The 26,520-nt window shown below is 42.7% G+C and overlaps 4 gene segments (V, D, J or C); all 4 read left to right on the top strand.

The window, feature by feature from the left end:
* Positions 1 to 8,600: 8,600 nt before the first annotated feature.
* LOC119778436 lies at positions 8,601 to 9,507 on the top strand. The segment is given in 2 exon segments: positions 8,601 to 8,731; positions 8,885 to 9,507. Coding segments are annotated over 2 exon segments (510 nt in total).
* A 1,735-nt stretch (positions 9,508 to 11,242) lies between these two features.
* LOC119778434 lies at positions 11,243 to 11,997 on the top strand. The segment is given in 2 exon segments: positions 11,243 to 11,402; positions 11,481 to 11,997. Coding segments are annotated over 2 exon segments (534 nt in total).
* Positions 11,998 to 12,959: 962 nt separating this feature from the next.
* Positions 12,960 to 13,848, top strand: LOC119778430. The segment is given in 2 exon segments: positions 12,960 to 13,102; positions 13,181 to 13,848. Coding segments are annotated over 2 exon segments (534 nt in total).
* Positions 13,849 to 19,796: 5,948 nt separating this feature from the next.
* Positions 19,797 to 20,514, top strand: LOC119778445. The segment is given in 2 exon segments: positions 19,797 to 19,956; positions 20,027 to 20,514. Coding segments are annotated over 2 exon segments (543 nt in total).
* The last annotated feature ends 6,006 nt before the right edge of the window (positions 20,515 to 26,520 follow it).

Raw genomic sequence — 26,520 nt, forward strand, 5'->3', positions numbered from 1 at the left:
GCGGGAGGATGACTCGTCCTCAACACATGCAAAAAGCTGTGGCCCCAATACTATCCTTTACCATATTGTCATGACCTGCTGTTTAGGAATTTTGTTTTTGGTAAAGTTTTCACTTTGGATTTCAGTTATGCAGTTCTTTGTTTGCTGTTAAGATTAATCTGATTTTGAATTACATCCTGGTCTAACTCTGTTTTGTTAGTTATATCTTTTTCAGCATTTTGGTGATTTATTTACTCTTTACCAGAGATGGGAAGTAATGAACTACAAATACTTCGTTACTGTACTCAAGTAGATTTTTCTGATATTTTTACTTTACTACATATTTTTATGGCGACTTTTTACTTCTACTCCTTACATTTTTACACAAATATCTGTACTTTCTACTCCTTACATTTTAAAAAATTGTCTCGTTACTTTAGTTTTGAATCATTTCAATGGAGTTACCGTTATCATTTTTCACGTCATCAATACCAAATTCAATCTAATTGGATGGGAATCTACGTTGCATTTGACGCACCACTACAAGATGAATCGACAGATTCGTCGGGATTCATTGGCGGCAAATCATTGCAGCTTGGTGGCGGCGGCGTTAGCATAGTAGCATGGACGACGAGATGATTGAAAATGAACACAACGGAGATCTAGTCCTATTGGCAGACATCCATTTAAAATGTAGGCAACGGCATGAAAAAAGTGGTTTCTACTTTTACTTTTATACTTTAAGTAAATTTACAAGCCTGTACTTTGTTACTTTTACTTGAGTAAAGAAGTTTAATCAGTACTTCCACTTTTACCAGAGTATTTTTTAACACAAGTATCTGTACTTTTACTCAAGTACGGAAAGTGAGTACTTTTGCCATCTCTGCTCTTTACTCTGGTTTTTAATCATTCATTTATTTGCTGTTACCTTAAGATGATTTCCATGGCACTATTGTCATGTTGAGATATCTTCATTTACTGTCAATTTGCAGGTCTGCTAGTGGCTCCTAGAATTTCTTTTTTTCGTCGTCGTCGTCTCGTCGTCGTCGTCGTCGTCGTCGTCTCCCGCTTTATCCGGAACCGGGTCGCGGGGGCAGCAGGCTAAGCAGAGACTCCCAGACTTCCCTCTCCGCAGACACCTCCTCCAGCTCTGTTGGGGGAAGCCCTAGGCGCTCCCAGGCCAGCCGAGAGACATAGTCTCTCCAGCGTGTCCTGGGCCGTCCCCTGGGCCTCCTCCCGGTGGGACATGCCTGGAACACCTCCCGAGGGAGGCGTCCAGGGGGCATCCGAAGAAGATGTCCGAGCCACCTCAACTGACTCCTCTCGATGTGGAGGAGAACCGGCTCTACACTGAGCCTCTCCCGAATGACCGAGCTCCTCACCCTATCTCTAAGGGAGAGCCCAGCCACCCTGCGGAGAAAGCTCATTTCAGCCGCTTGTATCCGGGATCTCGTTCTTTCGGTCATGATCCAAATTTCATGACCATAGGTGAGGGTAGGAACGTAGACCGACCGGTAAATTGAGAGCTTTGCCTTTTCGCTCAGCTCTCTCTTCACCAGGACAGACCGGTGCAGCGTCCGCATTATTGCAGCAGCCGCACCGATCCGTCTATCGATCTCCCGCTCCATTCTTCCCTCACTCGTGAACAGGACTCCAAGATACTTGAACTCCTCCACTTGAGGCAAGGACTCCCCTCCAACCCGAAGGGGACAAGCCACCTTTTTCCGGTCGAGAACCATGGCCTCGGATTTGGAGGAGCTGATTCCCATCCCGGCCGCTTCACACTCGGCTGCGAACCGCCCCAGCGCACGCTGTAGGTCTTGGCAGGAGGGAGCCAGCAGAACTACGTCATCCGCAAAAAGCAGGGACGAGATCCGCTGTTCCCCAAACCAGACCCCCTCCGGTCCTTGGCTGCACCTAGAAATCCTGTCCATAAAAGTTATGAACAGGACCGGTGACAGAGGGCAGCCCTGTCGGAGTCCAACATGCACCGGGAACAGGTCCGACTTAATGCCGGCAATGCGAACCAGACTCCTGCTCCGCTTGTACAGAGAACGGATGGCCCCTAATAAAGGGCCCCTGACTCCATACTCCTGGAGCACCCCCCACAGGGCAGCACGAGGGACACGGTCGAATGCCTTCTCCAAGTCCACAAAACACATGTGGACTGGTTGGGCAAACTCCCATGAACCCTCAAGCACCCTACAGAGGGTGTAGAGCTGGTCCACCGTTCCACGGCCAGGACGAAAACCACACTGCTCCTCCTGCAGCCGAGGTTCGACAATCAGCCGGACTCTCCTCTCCAGCACCCTGGCATAGGCCTTTCCGGGGAGGCTGAGAAGTGTGATTCCCCGATAGTTGGAACACACCCTCCGGTCCCCCTTCTTGTGGAGGGGAACCACCACCCCAGTCTGCCAATCCAGGGGAACTGTCCCCGACCTCCACGCGATGTTGAAGAGACGTGTCAACCATGACAGCCCGACAACATCCAGAGCTCTGAGATACTCAGGTCGGATCTCGTCCACCCCCGAAGCCTTGCCACCGTGGAGTTTTTTGACTACCTCGGTGACTTCAGCCTGGGTGATGGACGAACCCAGCCCCAAGCACCTCGTCTCTTCTTCCCCCACGGAAGGCATGTCTGTCGGGTTGAGGAGATCCTCAAAGTATTCCTTCCACCGCCCGACAATATCCTCCTTCAAGGTCAGCAGCTCCCCACACCCACTAAAAACAGTGTTAGTGAAGCACTGCTTTCCCCTCCGGAGGCGCCGGACGGTTTGCCAGAATCGCTTTGAGGCCAACCGATAGTCTTTTTCCATGGCCTCTCCAAACTCCTCCCAGGCCCGAGATTTTGCCTCTGCAACCGCCCGGGCCGCGACACGCTTGGCCTCACGGTACCTGCTTGCTGCTTCAGAAGTCCCACAAGCCAGCCAGGCTTGATAGGACTCCTTCTTCAGCTTGACGGCATCCCTTACTATCGGTGTCCACCACCGGGTTCGGGGATTGCCACCACGACAGGCACCGCAAACCTTACGGCCACAGCTACGGGCAGCCGCATCGACAATAGAGGCAGAGAACACAGCCCATTCGGACTCCATGTCTCCAACCTCCCTCGGAACCTGAGAGAAGCTCTCCCGGAGGTGGGAGTTGAACACGTCTCTGACCGAGGGCTCCACCAGACGTTCCCAGCAGACCCTCACTACACGTTTGGGCCTGCCGAGTCTTTCAGGCTTCCTCCTCTTCCAGCGTATCCAACTCACCACCAGGTGGTGGTCGGTGGACAGCTCCGCCCCTCTCTTCACCCGAGTGTCCAAGACATGCGGCCGAAGATCAGAAGATACGACTACAAAGTCGATCATCGACCTTCGGCCTAGGGTGTCCTGGTGCCAAGTGCACCGATGGACATCCTTATGCCTGAACATGGTGTTCATTATGGACAATCCGTGACTTGCACAGAAGTCCAATAATGAGACACCACTCGGGTTCAGAGCTGGGGGCCCGTTCCTCCCGATCACGCCCCTCCAGGTGTCACTGTCGTTTCCCACGTGGGCGTTGAAGTCTCCCAGCAGAATGATGGAATCCCCGGGAGGGGCGCTTTCTAACACCCTCCCCAGGGATGCTAAGAAGGCCTGGTACTCCGTACTGCCGTTCGGCCCATAGGCCGAAACAACTGTCAGAGTCCTCCCTCCAACCCGAAGGCGAAGGGAGGCGACCCTCTCGTCTACCGGGGTGAACTCCAACACGAGACGGCTGAGCTGGGGGGAGACAAGCAGCCCCACCCCCGCCCTCCGCCTCTCCTCGCGGGTAACTCCAGAGTAGAAGAGAGTCCAGCCTCTCTCAAGGAGCTGGGTTCCAGAGCCCTGGCTGTGCGTAGAGGAGAGCCCAACTATTTCTAGCTGGTATCGCTCCACCTCCCGCACAAGCTCGGGCTCCTTCCCCCCCAGTGAGGTGACATTCCACGTCCCCAGAGCTAGTCCAAGCGCCCGCGGATCAGGTCGCCGAGGTCTCCGCCTCTGGCTGCCGCCCAATCCTCTTTGCACCGGTCCCTCATGGTTCCCCCTGCAGGTGGTGGGCCCACTGGGGGATGGCCTCGCGTCGCTCCTTCGGGCTGGGCCCGGCCGGGTCCCGCGAGGAAGAACCCGACCACCAGGCGCTCGCCGACGAACCCCAACCCCAGGCCTGGCTCCAGGGTGGGGTCCCGGCTCCGCCGTACCGGGCGACGTCACGTGCCTCGTTCTTTTTTTTTTTTTTTTTTTTTTTTTTTTACAGTATCCTGTCTGGCAAGGTGGCAATAAGAATAATTGTCTTGATGCCAAAAGGAGCCCAACAGATTTTACTTTCACAAGTGTAGCGGTATCGCAATTGCCATACTGCTCTACTTGTTTCATGCATATAAATTGCTTTATTATAATTATGCAGGGAGTTTTACAGTTCATATGGACACTGCAATGTAAGTAGAGCAGAAAAACAGAAGAAGAAGAAGGAAAAAGAAAAAGAAAAAAAAGGACAAAAGATGAAAGAAAGAGGAGATAGGAAGGAGACAATGACAAAACATTTTCAGTCTGCTTCAACACCTGTAATGAGATGGAAAAAAAAAGAACAGCACAACCAAAAGACATGGTACGAGATATACAATAAAGCAACACCTTGAAACTATCGCTAAAGTAATATTATTAAGTCTGACATGTACTCTGTGTTACCTGAAGATATGAATGTGGGGTTTCTGTTTGGAAGTGAATCTCTAAGTACCTGAAGCCTAGCACCTGTAGTTGTTTGTGAGGGTGAACTTGTGCATGTAAAGTTTTAACCATAGAAAAAATGCTCAGTAGTGGTTGTGGAGAGCCGGAGAGGCACACCCCCCAGAGCACTGAGTCCAGCGCCGGGAGACCCAAAGCCCCAGGCGCCCAAGGGGACCCCAGAAGCGAAGGCACCAAGGCGGGGCCAGCCCCGGAAATCAGACCCCCACCAAGGCAGGAGGAGAGACAGCCACGAAGAAGCCCCTTAGCCACCGCCATGCCGGCGCCCCGGGGAGCCGTGGGGACGAGTCCGCGGGCCCCGCCGGCAGCCGGCCACCCCGAAGCAGGGCCGGGCACCGAACACCAGCCCCCCCATGGCGCCGACCGAAACGCCCCAGCCCCACAGAGCACCGAAACACGCCCCGCCCCCCGGCACCAAGCCCCGGCGACCGGCCGCAACACCCACCGCGACCGCACCACCCAGGAAAAACACTTATAATTATCTTTTAATCAGATCTTTTAATTGTCAGGCACCTCTACCAACTACCAGTTTCTATCTGTGAGGCAGAAACCCTGTTAACTTTGATAAAACTTATAGTTTTGTCCTTGGTTCTACCTTTCTTATACTTCTTCCAAAATGCGCAGGTATTCTGAGCTTTTTTCTATATTTATGCTGATATAAACTGAGACTGTTGGAGGACATAGGGACCACTTTTAATCATTTTGCTTCATTCTATCTTTACTCTCTCATTCTGCAGTTTTTAATAGTTCAATTTCTAACGTTCTGCTCTCTCTGCTTTTTCTCATAGTAGCTTCATCTGGTCTGTTGCTGTTTGGCTGTGACTCCATCCTGGAGAGAAATACCAGCTGTGCTGCTGCCATCAACAACCTTGTTTCTAGATGCTGGAGATCGGCTTGTTTTTCAGTGTAGTCCTGTTACTCTTGTGGAAGTGAGATTATTTGAAGCTGTGTAAACATATTGATGTCTTCCTTAGTTGGTAATTTGCAGAGAAACAGAGGCTTAAATATTAAGAAAAGAAAAAATGCTTACATACACAAAACAGTGGCAGCTCTATTATTTGAGAACTGTTTTTGCTAAAAGAAGGTTGGTTTTTATGAGGTCCACTTAGAATTCCCTGATGTATGTGTATAGGGAAACTTTTGAGCCTCCCATTTCATAAAATGCATCACATATTCTGACAGATAATTTTCTCCTGTATAAGGTCTCTATAACACAAGCTGAAAAACACAAACAGACTTCCATTTGCACATTAGACCATTAGACACACAGAGAAGGATGGCCACAAACAGAAGAGACACTGCAAATAGTTTGCCCACACGCTATGAACTGGCGCACTCAGTGCCATGCATGTGCATTCACATACAAAACAATGTTAGAAAATGGTATAAATATACTTAAGATGAGTGCAGTTTCTTTTGTGAAAAGCAGTTTGCGATAAAGAGGAGATCTCTTCTGTATTTTGTTTTTGGACAACATTGGAATTGGAAAATAAATAACCTTTTTCCCACAGTTGGTGGCAATTTAAAGTGAATAATTTGAGTGTCTTGATTTTTATCATAAAGATAATATACCATTAGCTCCCATACTCTTACTGTGACTGTGTTTGAAAAATCTAAATGTCATCATTTTATTTGTATTAAGTTACAGGCATTTGGCCTGCATAGAAAAGGAAGTGTTATGCCTTATCAGGCCGTGTGGTTGCAGGTGACTTATCACCACCCGCAATAAAACTGCACACCCCCCACTTTGTATGAGTAAACTTCTGACCCCTGCTGATACTACTTTGAAATCTGACAATAAAAGCAGAAGATGGAGTTGTCCTGACAGAGTTGAGTCCAGAGTTGAGCCCAGACATGGAAAGTCATTCTCCATCGGGTTCCACTCTCCTCTTCAGCAGAAAGTAACTTGTGTCCTGTGTTGATTTCTTTCTAGGACAATAATGGGTTAATATCATTAACCCTATCAAACTGTGTATTCTCTCTTTCATCCACTGACATGGGAACTGGCTCAGAGCTTTTCTGCCTGGAGCCTGCAAACTGAGAGTGAAGCTGGCCTCTCAGGAAAATAAGTTACCAAAAAATATTGGGGCTTGTTTTTTTTAGGGGTTATGTGATAAAAGGGGTTTTAAATTCTATTCTGGATTTAACAGGAAGCCAAACAGGAGAAGTTGGATAGGAGAGATATGATCTCTCTTTTTCATTTCCATCAGAACTCTGGCTGCAGCATTTTGGATCAGCTGAAGGCTTTTAACTACAGTTTGTGGACTTCCTGATAGTAAAGAATTACAATAGTCCAGCCTTGAAGTAACAAATGCATGGACTAGTTTCAACGAATCACCCCTGGATTGGATATCTCTAAAATGTGCAATATCCAGGTGATGAAAGAACAGCATTCTAAAAAAAACTCTTTGTTTTGGGAAGTAAATGACACGTCTTGATTAATACTAACACCAAGGGGGTTTATTTTTGTTTTTATTTATTGTCCAAAATCAGAGCTTCTATATTATTATAAATTCCATGATCAATAGAGCACAAAAGCGCATGTACTACTTGCGGAAGATGAGTGGAGCCTACCTGCCCCCACCCATCCTCCCCACCTTCTCCAGAAGCACCATAGAGAGCGTTCTGAGCAGCTGTCTCACTGTGTGGTGTGGAGGCTGCAGCGCCTCAGACTGGAAGAAGGTGAGAACAGCAGAGAGGATCATGGGGGCTCCTCTTCCCTCCATTAAAGACATTTCATCCCAGCGCTGCGTGTCCTGAGCCCGTGACATCATCAATGACCCCTCACCCCCCCACCATGGACTGTTCTCCCTGCTGCCCTCTGGGAAGAGGCTTCCCAGCATTCAATGCAGGACCAGCAGGTCAGTTTCTCTTCCATTCCCATTAGACTGCTGAACTGCTGAGAAAACTCTAAATGATATCACTGACTCTGCATCACACTTATAACACCAAACCAAAAATACTGCATATTTGCACTATATATATAAGATTTTAAGATCTTAAGATGAGATGTGTTGTGAATTGGGGAAATAAATAGAAATCTGAATTTAATTTTATGTCTGTTTTTCCAAAAAACAGACAATAAGAATTAAAAACATAATTTTTTCTAACCTTTCTAGCCAAAAATATCTGTCATGATTATTCCAAAACGGCTTTAACCTCATTTGAAACCAGCAAATCATTCAATATGGATGATTTAACATTGGATAACATTCCCTTCAAAATAAATAATATAAATAAATAAAACAAAAGTAAAAAAAAAATAAAAAAAAATCCAAACTGCCTTACCTCTTTACTGGTCCTTGGTCATCAACAGGAGATGACATCCAGTGGTGACAGATGACTCATTAAATTTTCTCTTTTTGACAAGTGGGCAAAAAACTGAATTTGAAACCTTTAAACTAAAATATATTTAATCAATTAGTGAAATTTAGCAAAATTCACATGAAAACTTTAATCATCTACAATAAAACTATACAAATTTCTTACTCAGGCAGAGGAGAATCTTCAGGGGCTTTATCTTGCACAAAATAAAAAAAAAATAAAAAATCATAGAGAGAACAGTTTGTCTGACGGGCCATGAATCACTACAGGATCTAATTCTCTGCTGTCCTGGAAACAGCCTTTTCTGGAAGAGGATTGGGGATTTGTTAGACGAAAATATCTGTAGATACAAGGAAGAGCGATAAGGACTGGGAAAAGGTAAGACTTTTTTGGAATGAAAAAAACATTCAGTTCATTGTTCTCTGCAAAAAATAAAAAAGAAGGAAACAGTAAAATGTTTTTCTCTGACTCCTCCCCCCACTGCTGGGTTCAGCCAATGAGATGGTTTGTGTTTGCTGCACTAAAAGCAGCTTGATGTTGAGGAGAAGGTCTGTGCACCAGAGAAGCTTCTTAGTCTTTATTCTGCTGCAGTGGAACAACTTTGTTCCTCTGCTGTCTGACTCTACCTGAAAACATGTTACTTTACTTCTTGCTGCTTTTCTCTCTCTGCATAGGTGAGTGTTAGAGCACAGAGAAAAGCTTTACTCTGATTTTCTCTATGAACCTTATTGTGATCACATGAGGAGCACAGAGTAAAGAACCTCTGCTGAGTCTCTTCATGTTTGAATCTCCTGCAGACTAACTGACATTAATGACTCCTTTTACAGCCATGGGCTCCATGAACACCATCACACAGGAACAGAGGGAACAAGCTGTTTCAGAGGGAAGAAGCACCAGTTTGAGCTGTGAATATACTGGTTCTATCTACAATATCCAGTGGTACCGACAGCAGCAGGGATCCAGACCAGAGTTCCTGCTCTACATCACAGAGGCTGGAGAGATTCATCCAGTTAGGTCTGATTTCTCTGCTAAAATCAACAAAATGACGAAACAAGTGGACCTGCTGATCTCCTCTGCTGCAGTGACAGACTCTGCTGTGTACTACTGTGCTGTGAGGCCCACAGTGACAGGAAACACCAGAACTCTGTACAAGAACCTGCAATACTCCACAACATCCACTAGAGGGCCTCACACACTGTTCCTCCTCTATGGTTTGTTAGGATTCAGTCTGATTGTTTGTGCAGCTGAGAATAAAGCAGACATCAGAGTGTTTGCTGCATCATTGAACTCTTTATGATGAGAAGGTTTGGATCATAAAGGAGGGATGATGGAGGCTCCAGGATGGAAGTGCAGCCTCTGCAGGACATCAGCACCATGGACAGAGTTCTGTTCCACCATCTAGATGTGTTTCAGTCCAGTTCTGTCCTGCTGTCAGACCACTGATCTTCTACACCAGTGGTCTCCAACTCTGGTCCTCAAGATCTACTGTCCTGCATGTTTTAGATGCATACCTGCTCGAACACAGCTTAACTAAATGAATGGTTTGTTACCAGGTCTTTACAAACTTGATGGCATTCTGAAAAGTTAATTCAGTCATTTTATTCAGCTGTGATGGAACAGGGATGCATCTAAAAGCTGCAGTCAAAGCTGGGTTGAGTTAGCTAGTTTATAACCAGCTTGGTGGTACCGCTGATCCTGTCATTGATGTGGATTGGTTAAACTGGATGTGCTGGGAGTAATCCAGCTATGTTCAGCTCGCTTCATTGTAAAGTTTCCTGTTCTAATAACATTAGTTTACAGGTGAGTTAAGTCAGGTGACCAGACCTCAGGGGAGCAGCAGTGAAACAGAATTATATGGAATAATCTACTACTGATGTAGACGCCTGATAAAAAACACATTCCATATTTGGTTATGCTTTTACACAATGAGCAGTAACTAAAGTACTAAATCAGTTACTATAATTCCTATAAATAAAACAATGAATAATAGAAATTAGAATCAGTTCAGGGCAAAAATATCTTTCCTAATTTGAAAATTCATGATGTTGTGGATTTTGACAACACTGCAATGATTCATAAGCAAGATTTTATAAATGACATTAGATGTAATGTCAGTTCACTTCAATAATAAACTAGACTGGACTCATAACACTGACACTCTGTACAAGAAGGGCCAGAGCTGCATCCACCTCCTGAGGAGGCAGAGGTCCTTTGGAGTGAGCAGGCCCCTGCTTGAAACCTTCTATGACTCTATGGTGGCATCAGCCCTACTCTACACTGTCGTCTGCTGGGCCCCTAGCTGCAGAGCGGGAAAAAAAGAGACTGAACAAACTGGTGAGAAAGGCCGTTTCTGTCCTAGGCTGCACCCTGGACTCATTGGAGGAAGTGGCTGAGAGGAGGGTGCTCTCCAAGCTTCAATCCATCATGGACAACACCTCCCACCCTCTGCAGCAGACTGGAGAGGAGCTGAGCAGCTCCTTCAGTCAAGGACTTTTACAACCTGTTTGGAAAAAGGAGCGCTACCGTTCATCCCTGCTGCGACTCTACAATGCAACCCTACAACAGCAGTAACTTGTGCCATGTATAATGGGCAATTAGAAATTATTACCCTCTGCAGTAACCCGTTTCTGTATATTTGACACCCAGTGCAATAACTATAAATACCCATCTATATAAATAGCCATGTAATCACCCTGCACAGTAACCCTGTATAATAATTCTGCAATAAAAAAAAAAGCTCTCATATGTGGACACACTGTATATATCCAATGCACCTTTTTCTTCCTTTGGGACATTCTTCTTCTCTGTTTTGACTGTTTGAGCTGAGGTAACAAGCATATTTCTCCACTGTGAGATCAATAAAGTCAATCAATCAATACCTGATGAGTGACTTTGAAGTATAAATCTTTATTAAATATCATCCAGTTGATCCAAATCATAGTTTAAAGCAGGAGAGAAAATATAGTGAATTATGTGATTAAGTGATTAATCTAATCTGGTTTTAATCTAATAATAAAAAGGTGATTGTCCAGGGCTAGAGCCTCGGAGAAAACCACCTGCCTCAAACAAGCTTCACTCAGATCTACGGGGGTCTAGTATACAAAAAAATAAATACATAAAAATAAATTAAAAAAAAAGAATCTTGTGGCCGAAATCAAAAGAAGCTGTGAGTCTGTTGAGCAGGAGGAAGAGGAGCTGAGAGCTTCAGGGAGGAGCTGAGCTGTTACTGAACTATAGAAGAGACACAAACTTCCACATTCAACACAGTTCAAACATTAACTCTGATCATCATGCTGTCTTTGCTCACATCTGGATTTACTCTGCTGGTTCTGCTTATAGGAACAGGTTAGTTGGACTCATTAAGAAAGAATAATGTGTATTTTGTTTTTTAATGTTTGGTTAATTCAGTTTTTCTCCCATCAGGTATAAACTGTCAACATCTCACTGCAACAAAGTCTGAGGAGTCATCTTTAGAGGAAAACTCTGTTACTCTGTCCTGCACTTACTCTCAGAGTGCTGCTTATGCTGATTATATTTTCTGCTATCGACAACATCCTGGAAAACCTCCCCAGTACCTGGTCTCTCATTCAGGAACAGGAGATAAACTCCAGGATCCAGTTCCTGGTTTCTCATTCAGAGTCAATGATGATAAAACCCAGATGGACCTGCTGATCTCCTCTGCTGAGCTGACTGACTCTGCTGTGTACTACTGTGCTGTGAGGCCCACAGTGACAGGAAACACCAGAACTCTGTACAAGAACCTGCAATACTCCACAACATCCACTAGAGGGCCTCACACACTGTTCCTCCTCTATGGTTTGTTAGGATTCAGTCTGATTGTTTGTGCAGCTGAGAATAAAGCAGACATCAGAGTGTTTGCTGCATCATTGAACTCTTTATGATGAGAAGGTTTGGATCATAAAGGAGGGATGATGGAGGCTCCAGGTTCTAAGTGCAGCCTCTGCAGGACATCAGCACCATGGACAGAGTTCTGTTCCACCATCTAGATGTGTTTCAGTCCAGTTCTGTCCTGCTGTCAGACCACTGATCTTCTACACCAGTGGTCTCCAACTCTGGTCCTAAAGATCTACTGTCCTGCATGTTTTAGATGCATACCTGCTCGAACACAGCTTAACTAAATGAATGGTTTGTTACCAGGTCTTTACCAAACTTGATGGCATTCTGAAAAGTTAATTCAGTCATTTTATTCAGCTGTGATGGAACAGGGATGCATCTAAAAGCTGCAGTCAAAGCTGGGTTGAGTTAGCTAGTTAATAACCAGCTTGGTGGTACCGCTGATCCTGTCATTGATGTGGATTGGTTAAACTGGATGTGCTGGGAGTAATCCAGCTATGTTCAGCTCGCTTCATTGTAAAGTTTCCTGTTCTAATAACATTAGTTTACAGGTGAGTTAAGTCAGGTGACCAGACCTTAGACCCTTGATGCTGACATCTGGTATAAAACATATTCCATATTTGGTATTGCTTTTACACAATGAGCAGCAACTGAGGTATAAACTCAGTTATTATATTCCCTACTAATAATAACCCCGAAAAATAAATAATAGAAATTAGAATCACTGGAGGGGGAAAATGTCTTTCCTAATTTAAAAATGCATGATGTTGTGGATTTTGACAACACTGCAATGATTTTAGAACTGACTTTAGATCTAACAAAGTACACATGATGAGTGAATTTGAAGTAGAAATGTGTATTAAATATCTAACATTTAATCTAAATCATAGTTTAAAGCAAGAGACAAAACAGTGAAATATTAATAAAGTTTAAGGCAGGTTTTAATATACTGTAAAGACACAGCCTCATTAAAACATAAAAAAACAAACGTAAGGCCAAAAAGAAGAGCATTTTAGTCTGTTAATCAGGAGGAAGAAGAGCTGAGAGCTTCAGGGAGGAGCTGAGCTGTTACTGAACTATAGAAGAGACACAAACTTCCACATTCAACACAGTTCAAACATTAACTCTGATCATCATGCTGTCTTTGCTCACATCTGGATTTACTCTGCTGGTTCTGCTTATAGGAACAGGTTAGTTGGACTCATTAAGAAATGATAATGTGTATTTAGTTTTTTCATGTTTGGTTAATTCAGTTTTTCTCCCATCAGGTATAAACTGTCAACATCTCACTGCAACAAAGTCTGAGGAGTCATCTTTAGAGGAAAACTCTGTGACTCTGTCCTGCACTTACTCTCAGAGTGCTGCTTATGGTGATTATATTTTCTGGTATCGACAAAATCCTGGAAAACCTCCAGAGTACCTGGTCTCTCATTCAGGAACAGGAGATAAACTCCAGGATCCAGTTCCTGGTTTCTCATTCAGAGTCAATGATGATAAAACCCAGATGGACCTGCTGATCTCCTCTGCTGCAGTGACTGACTCTGCTGTGTACTACTGTGCTGTGAGGCCCACAGTGACAGGAAACACCAGAACTCTGTACAAGAACCTGCAATACTCCACAACATCCACTAGAGGGCCTCACACACTGTTCCTCCTCTATGGTTTGTTAGGATTCAGTCTGATTGTTTGTGCAGCTGAGAATAAAGCAGACATCAGAGTGTTTGCTGCATCATTGAACTCTTTCTGATGAGAAGGTTTGGATCATAAAGGAGGGATGATGGAGGCTCCAGGATGGAGGTGCAGCCTCTGCAGGACATCAGCACCATGGACAGAGTGCTGTTCTATCATCAAGATGTGTCCGTCTAGTTCTGTCGAGCTATCAGACCTCAAATCTTCTACTTAGAGATTTATCTCCACAGGCTAAAACCTCATGATGCATATAGGTACACTGAATGATGCATTCAGGTATATATTGTCTGCACAGAATTATATTAAATGAATACGAAAAATGTTTTTTTTTTTACATCAAAGTAATTAAAAGACAATAACAGAATCATACTTAACTGGGAATAGTTTTCTGCAGTTTTCTTTGAATATTTATTAATTCTGCTTATAATGGACCAAACTGACTGTTCAGCACCATGGACAGCTGCAGCAGAGAGTCCAGGTGGACATTAGACCAGAAAGCTGCTGATGTTCAGTGTGCAGCAACTTTGTAGATGCTGAGGCACATTTAGACTGCCATTTAACAACATCATCTTTATCATGACCACCTCTGAGCTGACCATCAGAGAGCTAACCCTGGCAGACACAGCTCTCTTCTCTACTACTGTGCTCTGCAAACACAGTGATACAAAGTGTAGAAGAGGCTGTACAAAAAGCTGAACACGGATATCTGACTCCTCTTCAAAGAGGAGGGAAGTGGTATTCAAAGCTCAGCTTCATATCAGATGGATTCTGCTAATTCCTGTTTGATCAGAGTCACTGTGGTTACAGCTGCTAATCAGACACTGTGGGAGGAGCCACAGGAGCAGAGTCTCAGCAGATCTACCACACTGACAGGAACAGGGAGAGGAAACGTAATAAACTCTCAAATAATTATTTGTTAATGAATAACCTCTGTATCAATATGAAAAAGATGAAGAAGATGGTGGGAGATTTCAGAAGGGATGAGGATCCTCTTCATTCCTGTTCTGTTTGCAGTAGGTTTTCATAAGTAATGTTAAACCTTCAGAACAATACAAAAAAAAAAAATACTGACTAATAATTTATGTTTAAAAACTAAAATGGTTATTTATTCAGCATTTATTTAGAGGTATTTTACAGTGAAAGATCAGTGAATGGTACTAATGCATTGTGGGTAACAGAAGCTCAGTATGCAGCATTGTTAGTAAAGTGGTTGATTCATGTCCAAATTCCTGCTGTGTCTTACATCCCACCCAGATCTCCAAAAGCAATAACAGTCAGTTTAGTTCATATAGAAGGACCACAGCACAACAATGATGGGTATAAAGATTTATAGTCAGGATGAGATGAAAGGAAGGTTGGCTCTCATCTACTGAGAAAATGGAGGCCTTGAATTTCAGCATTGAGGTAAAATATTAAGGAAAAATGCGTTCTGCTCATTTTTCTGAGCGCGCATCCCAAAAGAAACTGATTCCATTAATCTGAGTGAAAGCGGGAAGTAACTCTGGAGAAAGAAGTGTTTGTGAAAGGAGAGATCTGAAAGAAACAGATGAATGGAAGGATAGTGACCAGATGAGGATGCTGCAAAATCTGAGAGAGAATCTGGATTGTTATGGGAAGAAGCTATGTCTGGTCTACAAATACCATCACATAGAATGGTGTGGCCTTGCAGGTGAAACAGACTGAGTGAAACTTTTATAGTATAAATTTATAGGATAAATTAATATATGAAATAGGAGAAATCTAGATTTTCCAACAACAAACAGTAAACAAAACAATTATGTTTACTCTTGGATATAGACCAATATCCAATCCACATGAAACTATTACATTTCATAGAGTACAGGCATGTCTTCAAGACATAAAACCTGGATGACTCTTAACTTTCTGCTCCTGAATGCAAAGAAACAGAAGTTATAGTCTTTGGACCAGAGTCTCTGAAAAGGAAGCTGATTACAGTCACTTCATTAAGGTGGAATTAAATTGATCTCTGATAATAAAGTAAAAAATCTTGGGTGTTAATTTTGATCAGGACATGTCATGTAAATCCCATATCAAAGAGGTTTCCAGTATTTCCTTCTCTCAGGTTATGTGGAGGTTTTTAGAGGACCCAATGACAGAGACAGAACTCTAATTCACCCAGCCACTACACGCCCCTCACTCCAACCTTCTTTGGGGAGAGCAGAAGTGACAGCCAGCAGGCCACCCAGGCCCCGGCGGCAGCCCCCGCCAAGACCACGGACCAGGCGGCTCATCTTCCTCCAGGCCCCAGACTCCGGGCAGCCGGGGAACAGGGGTGTGAGAAGACCCCGATCCTCCCTGCTCCTGCTCAGATGTGGTGTTGTTGCGTGTTGCTCTCAGATGTAATTAAAATTGGGAGTACCAAAAGGGGGTGTCCAGCACAGTCCACCCCCTTCCAGGAGACAGGCGGTGCCAGCGCACCCCCCCAATCGACAACCCAGAACCCTCAATGTCTAAATGTGAGAGGGGATGGGGGGATCCGACCGTGGTGAGGCCCATGAAATAAGCCCCCGCTGGGTGCCCTTGACCCCCACCCCCCCAGACAATGCCCTACATAGATGTAGATGTGTGTTGTGAAAATGTTGTAGATGGAGGTATCTAAAATTCAAAATGAAATTGGGGTGGGGGACGTCATCAGAAGGTGGGGCCCTCCGGTAACGACCCCCTCCCCAAAAACCTACATGTGTGGCAGTGTGATGGAGCAGGCAGAGGGAGGAATCCGGGGATGGGGAGCAAAGGACTGGGGTGATTACTGCACTCCCAGGGAGCCAGCTCCCCCACTGACTCCAATGGGCACCCCCGTTCCCCGAGATCCCCACCGGAGAGGGGGGGCCCCACCAGCTGCACCACCATAGCCTGAAGGCCAAGGACCGGCAGCAGGGCCCAAAAGCCAGCAGGCCACTGGGCGACACCGCCCCAATGGGGGTTAGAGACCCCGGGGCCAGAGCCGCCAGGCACCCTTCTTCAAGCGCCCCCCTGAGCCCACCAGGACCCAAGGACCCCCGAACCAGCCCCCGCGCCCCATAGGACTCACCCCACAGCCCCCCACTACACTAAGCGATGGAGCCGATCAAGGAGCCCAGGGAGATCGGTCTGATGGGGATGCAGATGCTGTCTAAGATTAATATGATCCAACAACAGATCTCTGTACTGATTGATGCTGAGTTTATCCTTACTCTTCCAATTCATGAGGATAGTTTTCTCTGCGATAAATAATGCACTGAAAGAAATTCTTTATCTTTAAGCAGTGATATATTTAATCTCCAGCTCTTGTTTTTGGGGGCTATTTTTTTTATTTATTAGGGTTAAAGTAACAGGAGCATTATCACTGAAAGCAATAGGATGGATTACAGCATCCGAGACATCAGACAGCTGTTGATTAACCCCTTGAACCCTACGGACCCACCGGCGGGTCCAGCTGCTACGTGACCTCGTAATTTTAACAAACCCCCAGTATTGATGTAAAAAACACATTCGGCACAGTTTGGTTACTTTTTTGGATAAATGTGCCAAAATGGCCTCTCCGTCTAAGAAATTTCTCACTAATACCATTCTAAAATATATATGATTCATCTGATTGAGTCCAAATTTGTTATATTTTTACACATTTAGATTTAAAAGTCTGTACTACTTTTTTGTGCTATAAATAATATTTTGGTAGTGTTCTGCAATGTTTATTTCAAAGAAAATTTTGGCGAGGTTCAAAAAATGCAAAATATTTTGTATTTTGTCCCTATATTTCAGGCAGGGTCAAAGCTACAATGGTGCTGACACCAGAAAACCATTCTATGACATCTTACCTTTACAGAGGTACCAAAAGTTTCTTCTTAAATCTAATAGCTGTGAGGCTATAAGTGATTTACTGTTGTGTGTTTTTGTCAGGCAGAAATTTATTTATACCCCCTTAGGGTGTAAGAGGTTAAGAAATAGTCCAAACGAGAGTAGGAATGATGGACATTAGAAAAGAAAGCGTATTCCTTACTGTTAGGATGAAGAGATCGCCATGCATCGCAAAGACCAGAATCGCTCATGTATTGTTTGACTATATTTATTGATTGCCAACTGCGCTGAGTCCCTGTTGTATTCAACCTGACTATTTCTCCATTTATACCAAAGTTGAGGTCACCTCTAATAATTAGAGAACAGTCCCTGTTAGGGATGGGAATCGAAAACCGGTTCCTGTTAAGAACCGGTTCCGTATTTTCCGATTCCATGGCATCGTTTGGCAGCTCGCTGAATGATTCTTTTTTCGATTCCCGCAGCACCAGAGCCAAGAGCGCCGGCTCTGGGGAGCACGACTTACGTCACGTTTTTTATGTAAGTTACGTAAGTTACGCAAGTTACGCAAGTTGGAAGAACTATTCGAGGAGGAAGACAACGAGCTGCGGTCACTTTGTGAATCAAAGCCCCGTCTTCCCTTAGCCCAGAGGGTAGATCAGGAAATCCAGCTCTATAAAAGCTTGCCCTCCATCCCCTGCAGGGATAGCGCCAAACTGGTGGTGGAACAAGCAAGATACGCTGCCCTTGCTATCTGGACTGGTGTTCAGGCTTCCTCCACCCCATCTGAGAGGGTGTTCTCCACGGCTGGAGACACCTTAAGCCCTGAAAGATCCCGTATCCTTCCAGAAAAAGCAGATATGCTCATCTTTCTGCAAAAGAACTGTTAATTTTCCCTACTACTGTTTTATAATTTGTATTTTTTGTTATTTAAAATAGGTTATACCATCATTTGTTATTAGACATTGTTGGTTATTAAGTTTGTTCTTGTATTCATTTTTCATTTAAACACAGATGTTACTCCAGTTTCACATTTCCTGTGGACATCTTGATCTTGTTGAGTTTGTAAGATTGTGCAATAGTTAAGTAAACAAAGTTGATGCTGATAATCAAACTGTTTGTTCTCCTTTTCCCCCCAAATTGGAATCGAAAAAAGAATCGATAAAGAATCGAACCGTTTCATAGAATCGAAAAGGGAATCAGAATCGTGAAAATCTTTTCAATTCCCAACCCTAGTCCCTGTGCTTTGAAAGTGCATGAAAAAGGTTTGTGGATGAATGGGGGGTCATCAACATTTGGACCATATATGCTGACAATACATAACTTTTGGTTATGAATAGATATTTAAATAATGATGAATCTGCCTTCAGGATCTATAATTTTATCTAATAAAGTAAAACTGATGTTTTTGTGGATTAAAATTGCTCCTCCTTTCTGTCTAGAGTTATAGCAGGCTGCAAACACATCAGGGAACTCAGGGGAGTTAAGATCACTTATAGATGCTGCTGATTTATGGGTTTCTTGCAATAAGACAACATCTGCATTTAATCTTTTAAGCTGGTTAAAAATCTTAAACCGTTTCTCTCTGGTGCCAGCTCCTTGCACATTCCATGTCACAAACCTTACATTCACTATAGGTGTGAGTGAAAAGATGAATAGTACATGCCTCTGAATAAATAGTTATACCTAGACCCAGGTAGCATCAAACCGTGTGCTTGTGATTGTGTGGACCACAGGGTAGAAGCAGACGAATAAGGAAAAGGAAGACAGAGAATTAAGAGAGTGCATTGAGTCAGAAAAGGTGAAAGAAGAAGAACCCCAGCCCATGCTTCCTGTACCCAGCGGTGACTAATAGCCATACCGTGCCAGCGTGCTCTAGAGCTGTGCGTATATTTCATTTATCACTGTGAAATGTTCTATTTACTTTAATCAAGTGTCACATGCTTTAAATCCACCTGTTGTGCATCTAATAAAGCCAAGGAGTTATTGTCCATTTTTGCAGCAACAGAACTGCTGTCTGACACAGAATATTTTGTTGTATAAAAGAAGAAAAAGGTTTTTGTTGATAAAATGTAGTATACTTCAGAATTAAATATTATTTTGAGATGCTAATGTTGGTTACACAAATCTAAACACTCTCCTGCTTCTTTACAGAGTGCAATCAGCAGCTTTCTCCTGTTATTTAGTTTTTTTTAATTGGGATTAGTTTTGTAGCATAATCTTAATTATAGTAACCATGGTATTAAAGCGTGAATAAAATTTTACTTTCCTGCTCTAAGCATGCATATATGCGGGCTACAAAACATCCAATCAGGAAGAGAGAAGGCGGAACTTAAGACAGAACAACCAATGAGAGTGGAGTTAAACAACACAGCACAGTTACCTGTCTGTTGAGCAGGAGGAAGAGGAGCTGAGAGCTTCAGGGAGGAGCTGAGCTGTTACTGAACTATAGAAGAGACACAAACTTCCACATTCAACACAGTTCAAACATTAACTCTGATCATCATGCTGTCTTTGCTCACATCTGGATTTACTCTGCTGGTTCTGCTTATAGGAACAGGTTAGTTGGAGTCTTTCAGAGAACTATTTGATCCTTGTTGTTCTTCATTTATTTTATTTTCTTCCTTCAGGTGTAAACTGTCAACAACTCACTGCAGCAAAGACTGAAGAGTTCAATATAGAAGGCAGCTCTGTTACTCTGTCCTACAGTTACTCCAATAAGATAACTGCTACTGATCATTTCTTCTGGTATCGACAGTATCCTGGAAATCCTCCAGAGTTCATCATGTACATCTCAGGTTACAACAGTTCAAGATCAGCAGATAATCTGAAATCAGCATCAAGATTCTCCACTAAACTGAGAGAAGAGAAACACCTGGACCTGCTGATCTCCTCTGCTGCAGTGACAGACTCTGCTGTGTACTACTGTGCTGTGAGGCCCACAGTGACAGGAAACACCAGAACTCTGTACAAGAACCTGCAATACTCCACTACATCCACTAGAGGGCCTCACACACTGTTCCTCCTCTATGGTTTGTTAGGATTCAGTCTGATTGTTTGTGCAGCTGAGAATAAAGCAGACATCAGAGTGTTTGCTGCATCATTGAACTCTTCATGATGAGAAGGTTTGGATCATAAAGGAGGGATGATGGAGGCTCCAGGTTCTAAGTGCAGCCTCTGCAGGACATCAGCACCATGGACAGAGTGCTATTTTGCAAATTTCTATCTCCAATAAGGCCCTGGTGTCAGGGTGTCAGAATTTTCTCCACAGGCTAAAAACTTATAATACATTTAAAGGCATAGTACACCCAAAACATGATTAGCCTTCATTTTCTACTCACCCCCATGCTGAACAACACTCTGGAGTACTTTTTTGATATCTCAAATGCATCTGGAGATCTGGGAGCCTTCTTGCTGTCTGCTGACATTCAAATAATGGAGGTCTATGGCGCCCGAGGCAGAAAGGTCCATAAAAGTCCACAAAAAACGTGTCAATATTCCTCCATACAGCTCGTCCAATGTATTCCAAGTGTCCTGATTGGGTAGCGTCCATAATTTACTCAAAACGAAGTCATTTAGAATGTTTTTAGAGCATAAACATTAGTTTATAGGATTTCCTAAAAGCGCGCGCCTGCGAGTTCACGAGTCTACGGAAACCGCGGCGGACGAAACCAGGTGAAAGTGCGCATGCAAGCACCGGAAACATTAAATGTTTTGAATGTTGGGATGTTGGGCATTAAAGGGCCGCTTGTCCGCATAAAAACCCGACAGAGCAGGCTAAAACGAATCCAACTGTTGGAGCATTGATGAGTGCTGGTTCTCCTCCCGCTGCGGAGGAGGGGGTGGCTCCCCCGGTAACTGTCTATGATGCTGAAAAGGGAAGCAGCGCTATCGATAGACAGCCTATGAGGGACGAAATAGAAACCTGGAAATAATGTTCTGAAAGAGTCTTCGAACTGTGGTCATCTTGAGAAAGAAACAGATCAGACAGCTAATTCAATCTTTGTTGCTGCTGTTTCAGTGTTGCTGCCTCCAGGTGAGGGGGCGTCCCAGCCTGCCCCTGAAGCTCCACAGGTAGATGATATGGAGTATGACAGTGAGTCAGACACCATTTAAATCGCAGATTCCCAAATATACAGTGGTGACTTTTACAATATAGAAGAAAGCAATGTTTTCCTTCATGAAATGTTTGAAAAAAAACATGTTAAAGTTACTGATTATTTTCCTGATGTTGAAAAATGTATCAAGAAGGCACAAATGGTACAGAAAATAGTTGGCTTTGAAATGCTTGATGAAAAGAAACTATTCTGTTTAAAAAAGCATATGACAAACATATAGAGAAAGTTATTAGCAAATAAAGGAAAAAGGGTAAATCCAGAAGTAAGGTTATGATTATAGAACACTGGGTGGTCTTTTCTTTAGTGTCTTTGTCTGTCCTTCCTTTCTTTTTCACCTTTATGCATAATGTTGTGTTTTTACAGGAGACACATACCAATCATGAAAACGAGATAGAATGAGGTATTGGAAAGGGAATTATTTTTTGTCTCACTCCAGTCTGTGTGGTCTGTGTGTTTGTCTTCCTTCCTCCACCAGGCGGCGCCTGGTTCTGATTCTCCTCCTCACACACCTGCAAGGGGTTACCTCGTTAATGGAGTGTTTGCCATTTTTGGGTACTCTAGCCAAGATGAGTTTTGCTGAGTCAAACTGAGTTTTTTTCAACCTGAGTCTTAACATTGCTTTTTGTCTTTGCCTCTCGGCAGGAAGTCATCCTGCAAACTGGATTTTTCGGACCTTCTCTCCCTGGAAGGATGAACTGAGCTTCAAACTGAGCTGAGAAAACAAACCGGAGGTTTGGATCCACTTTTCCCCGAGGAAACGTTTTAGCTTCACACTGAGCAAGGGATTCATCTGCACAACAGTCCGTTCAAGTACCGCAGGAAATCTGAGTGGCAGTCAGTCTTTCACCGTTCATCTACAAGCAACCGCATTCTGGGTAACCCTGTCCGCCCTCCTTCGTATGAGACCCCTGAACACATTCCTCACCTACAGGAGTCTAAGAGTCAACCTAATCTCTGGAAACGTGAGTCTGCCAACTTTTTCCCCTCTTCAAGTTCGAGAGTCAATTCTCCCACTGAACCTGAACTAACCACAGTGTCATCTCCTTACCTTTCAGTTCCGGTTGAGCAGTGTTCAGAGCAACACTGGAATCTCCATCAAACTTCTCAATAAACATGTTAAAACTTTTTCCCTTGTCTCTCTGGACTGCTTTATCTGCATGTGGGTCTGAGCTCTTGATAAAACAATGACAAGTTCATTTGGTGTGGCTATTTTATTTTCACCATGATTGATTTATAGACACAGGTTGCTTTTAAATTTCATTTCTGGAATGGCAAAATTTGCAATATGGATATAAAGGAAGAAGAAAATTAATGGTCATCAAACGGAAGATGCTTCTGTGTTATTTAAGAGACTGGTCTTTGCTCGGGTTCGAGTAGAATTTGAGTTTTTTAAGTTGACAAAGAGCATAGATGTTTTTGTAAGTAAATGGGGCATTAATTGTGTTTTGTGTCCGGTGGATGAAGAATCTCTAGTTTTTGCTTTTTGATGTTTTTATTTTAACTTAATTTTGTTTTTATTGATTGCTAGATTGTGTAATAAAGGCAATTTAAAACTCAAACTCTTTCTTTCTTTTTTATTTCTTTCTTTATGCATCTATATATTTTAAATACACCAGTAAATTTCAAAATGTCCAAACAAATAATTAAAAAATCCTTAAAAATGAAGAAATAAAATAAACATATTAATTTGAAAAAGAAATGTGTGTTAAAATGTATTCATTTATTTAGACAACAACATTTGTTAGGTGCAGCACTGCTGACGCAAGTTCATTTTCTGCAATAATGAGAATATCATCACTTTCACCAGTGTATTTTCAGTGCTATGAGAAGCTCTAATAGGTGACTGAAACTCTTCAAACAGGTCATTATGCTGTAAGTCCTCAGCCATTTGTTCAGCAAAAATGTCTGTGGTAGCCTGTGGTATTGATATTTTTATTTTGTGTTTTATCTAAAATCAGGGCAGAAATCAAAGAGAAAAATCCCTTGAATAATTTGGTTGGTATTAGGTCTAATTTAAATTTCATTTTCAGATGGAGAAAATATATATTTATAAACTGCAATGCCATAAGCATTTATCTTTTCTTATGCTATGGTGTCTAATTTGTTAAGTGAGACTGTTCCCATCAGTAGGAGCTTTAACTATTACATCAAACTTCTAAAACATTTAGGTTGTTTTCAAAGTAGGATGATGAAACCAAACCTGAAGCTTCTGATCTAGTTAATTCCAATGCTTCATCTATTAGACTAGGGTCAGGACTCTGCTGTCCAGTCAGGTTTCTATGTCCCAAACTTTACCTACCCGCAGCTGTGGAATGGGACTGAGGCTACGTTCACACTGCAGGCCTTGATGCTCAATTCTGATTTTTGTGAAATCTGTTTTTTTTTTTGCGTTGTTGTTCACATTTCCAAATATTTGCGACTTGTATGTGATCTCCTGTGTGAAATGAATTCATACAAAGCAAATGTCCCACATGTGCAGTAGAGGACGCCATGACATCACAAGCCAGTGTGCTCTGTGTTTAAGTAAACATGGATGGCAGCGCCGGAGCGCATCTAGCGATCTTTTCAATATAGTTAAACAAAAACACTGCTCTCCGCATCATGTCTGCCATGGTTGTTGTTTTTCTTGCCGCTTCTTCATAGCAAGACCCAGAACAGTGACCTTTGTCAGGTATTAATTGCGTTCAGGTCAGATGAATGTGACCTGGCTGTTTAGACACAGGTCACATTTGAAAAGATCGATTCTGAACACTGCAATAACAGAATGGTCAGAAATTCACATTTGTCATTTCTCTGTATCAAAATAAGTAGATTTCTACCAGAAAGCAGAAAAAGAAATCAGTGGGTCTGTTTAGCAGGAAGAGGGGTGAGTTCTAGGGAGGAGCTGAGCTGTTACTGAACTATAGAAGAGACACAAACTTCCACATTCAATACAGTTCAAACATTAACTCTGATCATCATGGACTATTATGGACTTTCTCTGCTTGTTGCCACACTTCTGACAGGTCAGATTCAATCTAGTTGCTTTAAGCTAGTTAAACTGTATTCAAACCTTACATTGAAAATATCTGTAACTTAATTATTATTCTTTTTTTCCTTTAGGTATCAAATGTAATCAACTTACACCTCATAAGAAGGAGGTCTTTGGTGTGGATAAAAGCTCTGTTGTTTTAAGCTACAATTTTTCAAGGCCAGCTTCAAATGATTATTTCTTCTGGTATCGGCAGAATCCTGGAAAAGGACTAGAGTTTTTGGTCTCTCACACTGGAACAGGAGGAGCATTATCTCAGCCAGTTGCTGGTTTGTCTTTTAAAGTGAGTGATGATAAAATCCAGATGGACCTGCTGATCTCCTCTGCTGCAATGGCAGACTCTGCTGTGTACTACTGTGCTGTGAAGCCCACAGTGACAGGAAACACCAGAACTCTGTACAAGAACCTGCAATACTCCACAACATCCACTAGAGGGCCTCACACACTTTTAAACCTTTTTTTCAAAGGAAAGATGGCAAATACAGAAGTTAGTATTCATGTGTTATATTAAGAAAACAAATGAAAGTGCAAATCGACCTAAAATCATGGTGAAACAGATAATTCTGCACATATTGCAAATACATTCACCACAACTTCAATTCAAAATGTTAGAATGTATTAACAAAAATCATTTAAGACAGACATGTTTCAGTTAAAAATGCTTGATCAAACCATTAGAGTTAACCAAATAAAGCCATTGTGTACAAAATAAAAAGGAATAAAAAATGCTTGAATACCGTATTCTATAAAATGGCGCAAAACCAAGAATATATTACCATGGCTACTAATGCTACTTTAATGTATCACTTTTAAGAAATTCACCTTTACACTTGTTGAAAACATTTTCACTATATTTCATCATTGAATATGAAATATTTATGTTATTTTTTTGGAAGAAATCTAAACAAACTTTAGTAAATTCTGTGGTTGGAATATTACAAAATCTTCTACAGATTGAGTTAAACACTGTGAGCAGAATTATTAGGCAAGTTGTATTTTTGAGGATCATTTTTACTATTGGGCCACAATTGTGTTCTCAATCAACCCCAAAGACTCCTTAATATCAAAGTTTCATAGGTTTGGAATTCATGTGTTATTTTTAGATTGGGCCATTTTCAGTGTTGGGCTAGCTACTTGTCCAGTGTAATTCAATTTCAATTCAGTTTATTTATATAGCGCCAAATTCACAACACATGTCATCTCAAGGCACTTTACAGTTCAACCAGATCATACAGTCAAATTGATACAAAGTTTTCTATCTAAGGAAAACCAGTTGATTGCATTGACTCATTGACTCAAATACAATCCCTCACACTAAGCATGCTTGTAGCAACAGTGGAGAGGAAAAACTCCCTTTTAACAGGAAGAAACCTCCAGCAGAACCAGGCTCAGTGTGAGCGGCCATCTGCCAAGGCCAGTGTAGTGAGCTAAGCTATGAGTTACTCAACATTAAATTAAGCTTCACTACATCAAAGCTAACACCTAAAGAATTATAGCAAGCTAAGTTACACTAATATGTTAACAGTAGCTTAACTACATCAGAAGCTACTTAACGTTGTACCAAGCTAATGTCAATTCAAAATGAGTCTGACACACTAGTTAAAACATTTATTAAAGATCAGCCAATGACATAACACAGTGTAAACATTGCTTTATGATCAGCACATTAAAATAAAAACTGAAGTAATTACTAGTAGACAAACTAGTAAACAATCTGCTGTTATTAGAACCAAGTTAAAGGTACTGTGTAGTGTTCTACACATGGAGACATGGCTATGAGTTTGCATTCAATGGACATCTCTAGGGAAAACAAAACCCTACAAAAGGCATCTTATTTCTTTAGGGTCTCCCTTAGAGAAAACTTTTTCAGACCTCAATTAAACAGTCCATTCAAGTAACAAATGAAACTGTTTACAAAAAAGGTGAAAAAATAAAGAAGCTAATTAAGAGATATATGTCATGGTCTTGGTTCTGC

The sequence above is a fragment of the Cyprinodon tularosa genome, unplaced genomic scaffold, assembly GCF_016077235.1.
Source record: "Cyprinodon tularosa strain WSP-4 unplaced genomic scaffold, ASM1607723v1 ctg1330, whole genome shotgun sequence".
NCBI classification, from domain to species: domain Eukaryota; kingdom Metazoa; phylum Chordata; class Actinopteri; order Cyprinodontiformes; family Cyprinodontidae; genus Cyprinodon; species Cyprinodon tularosa.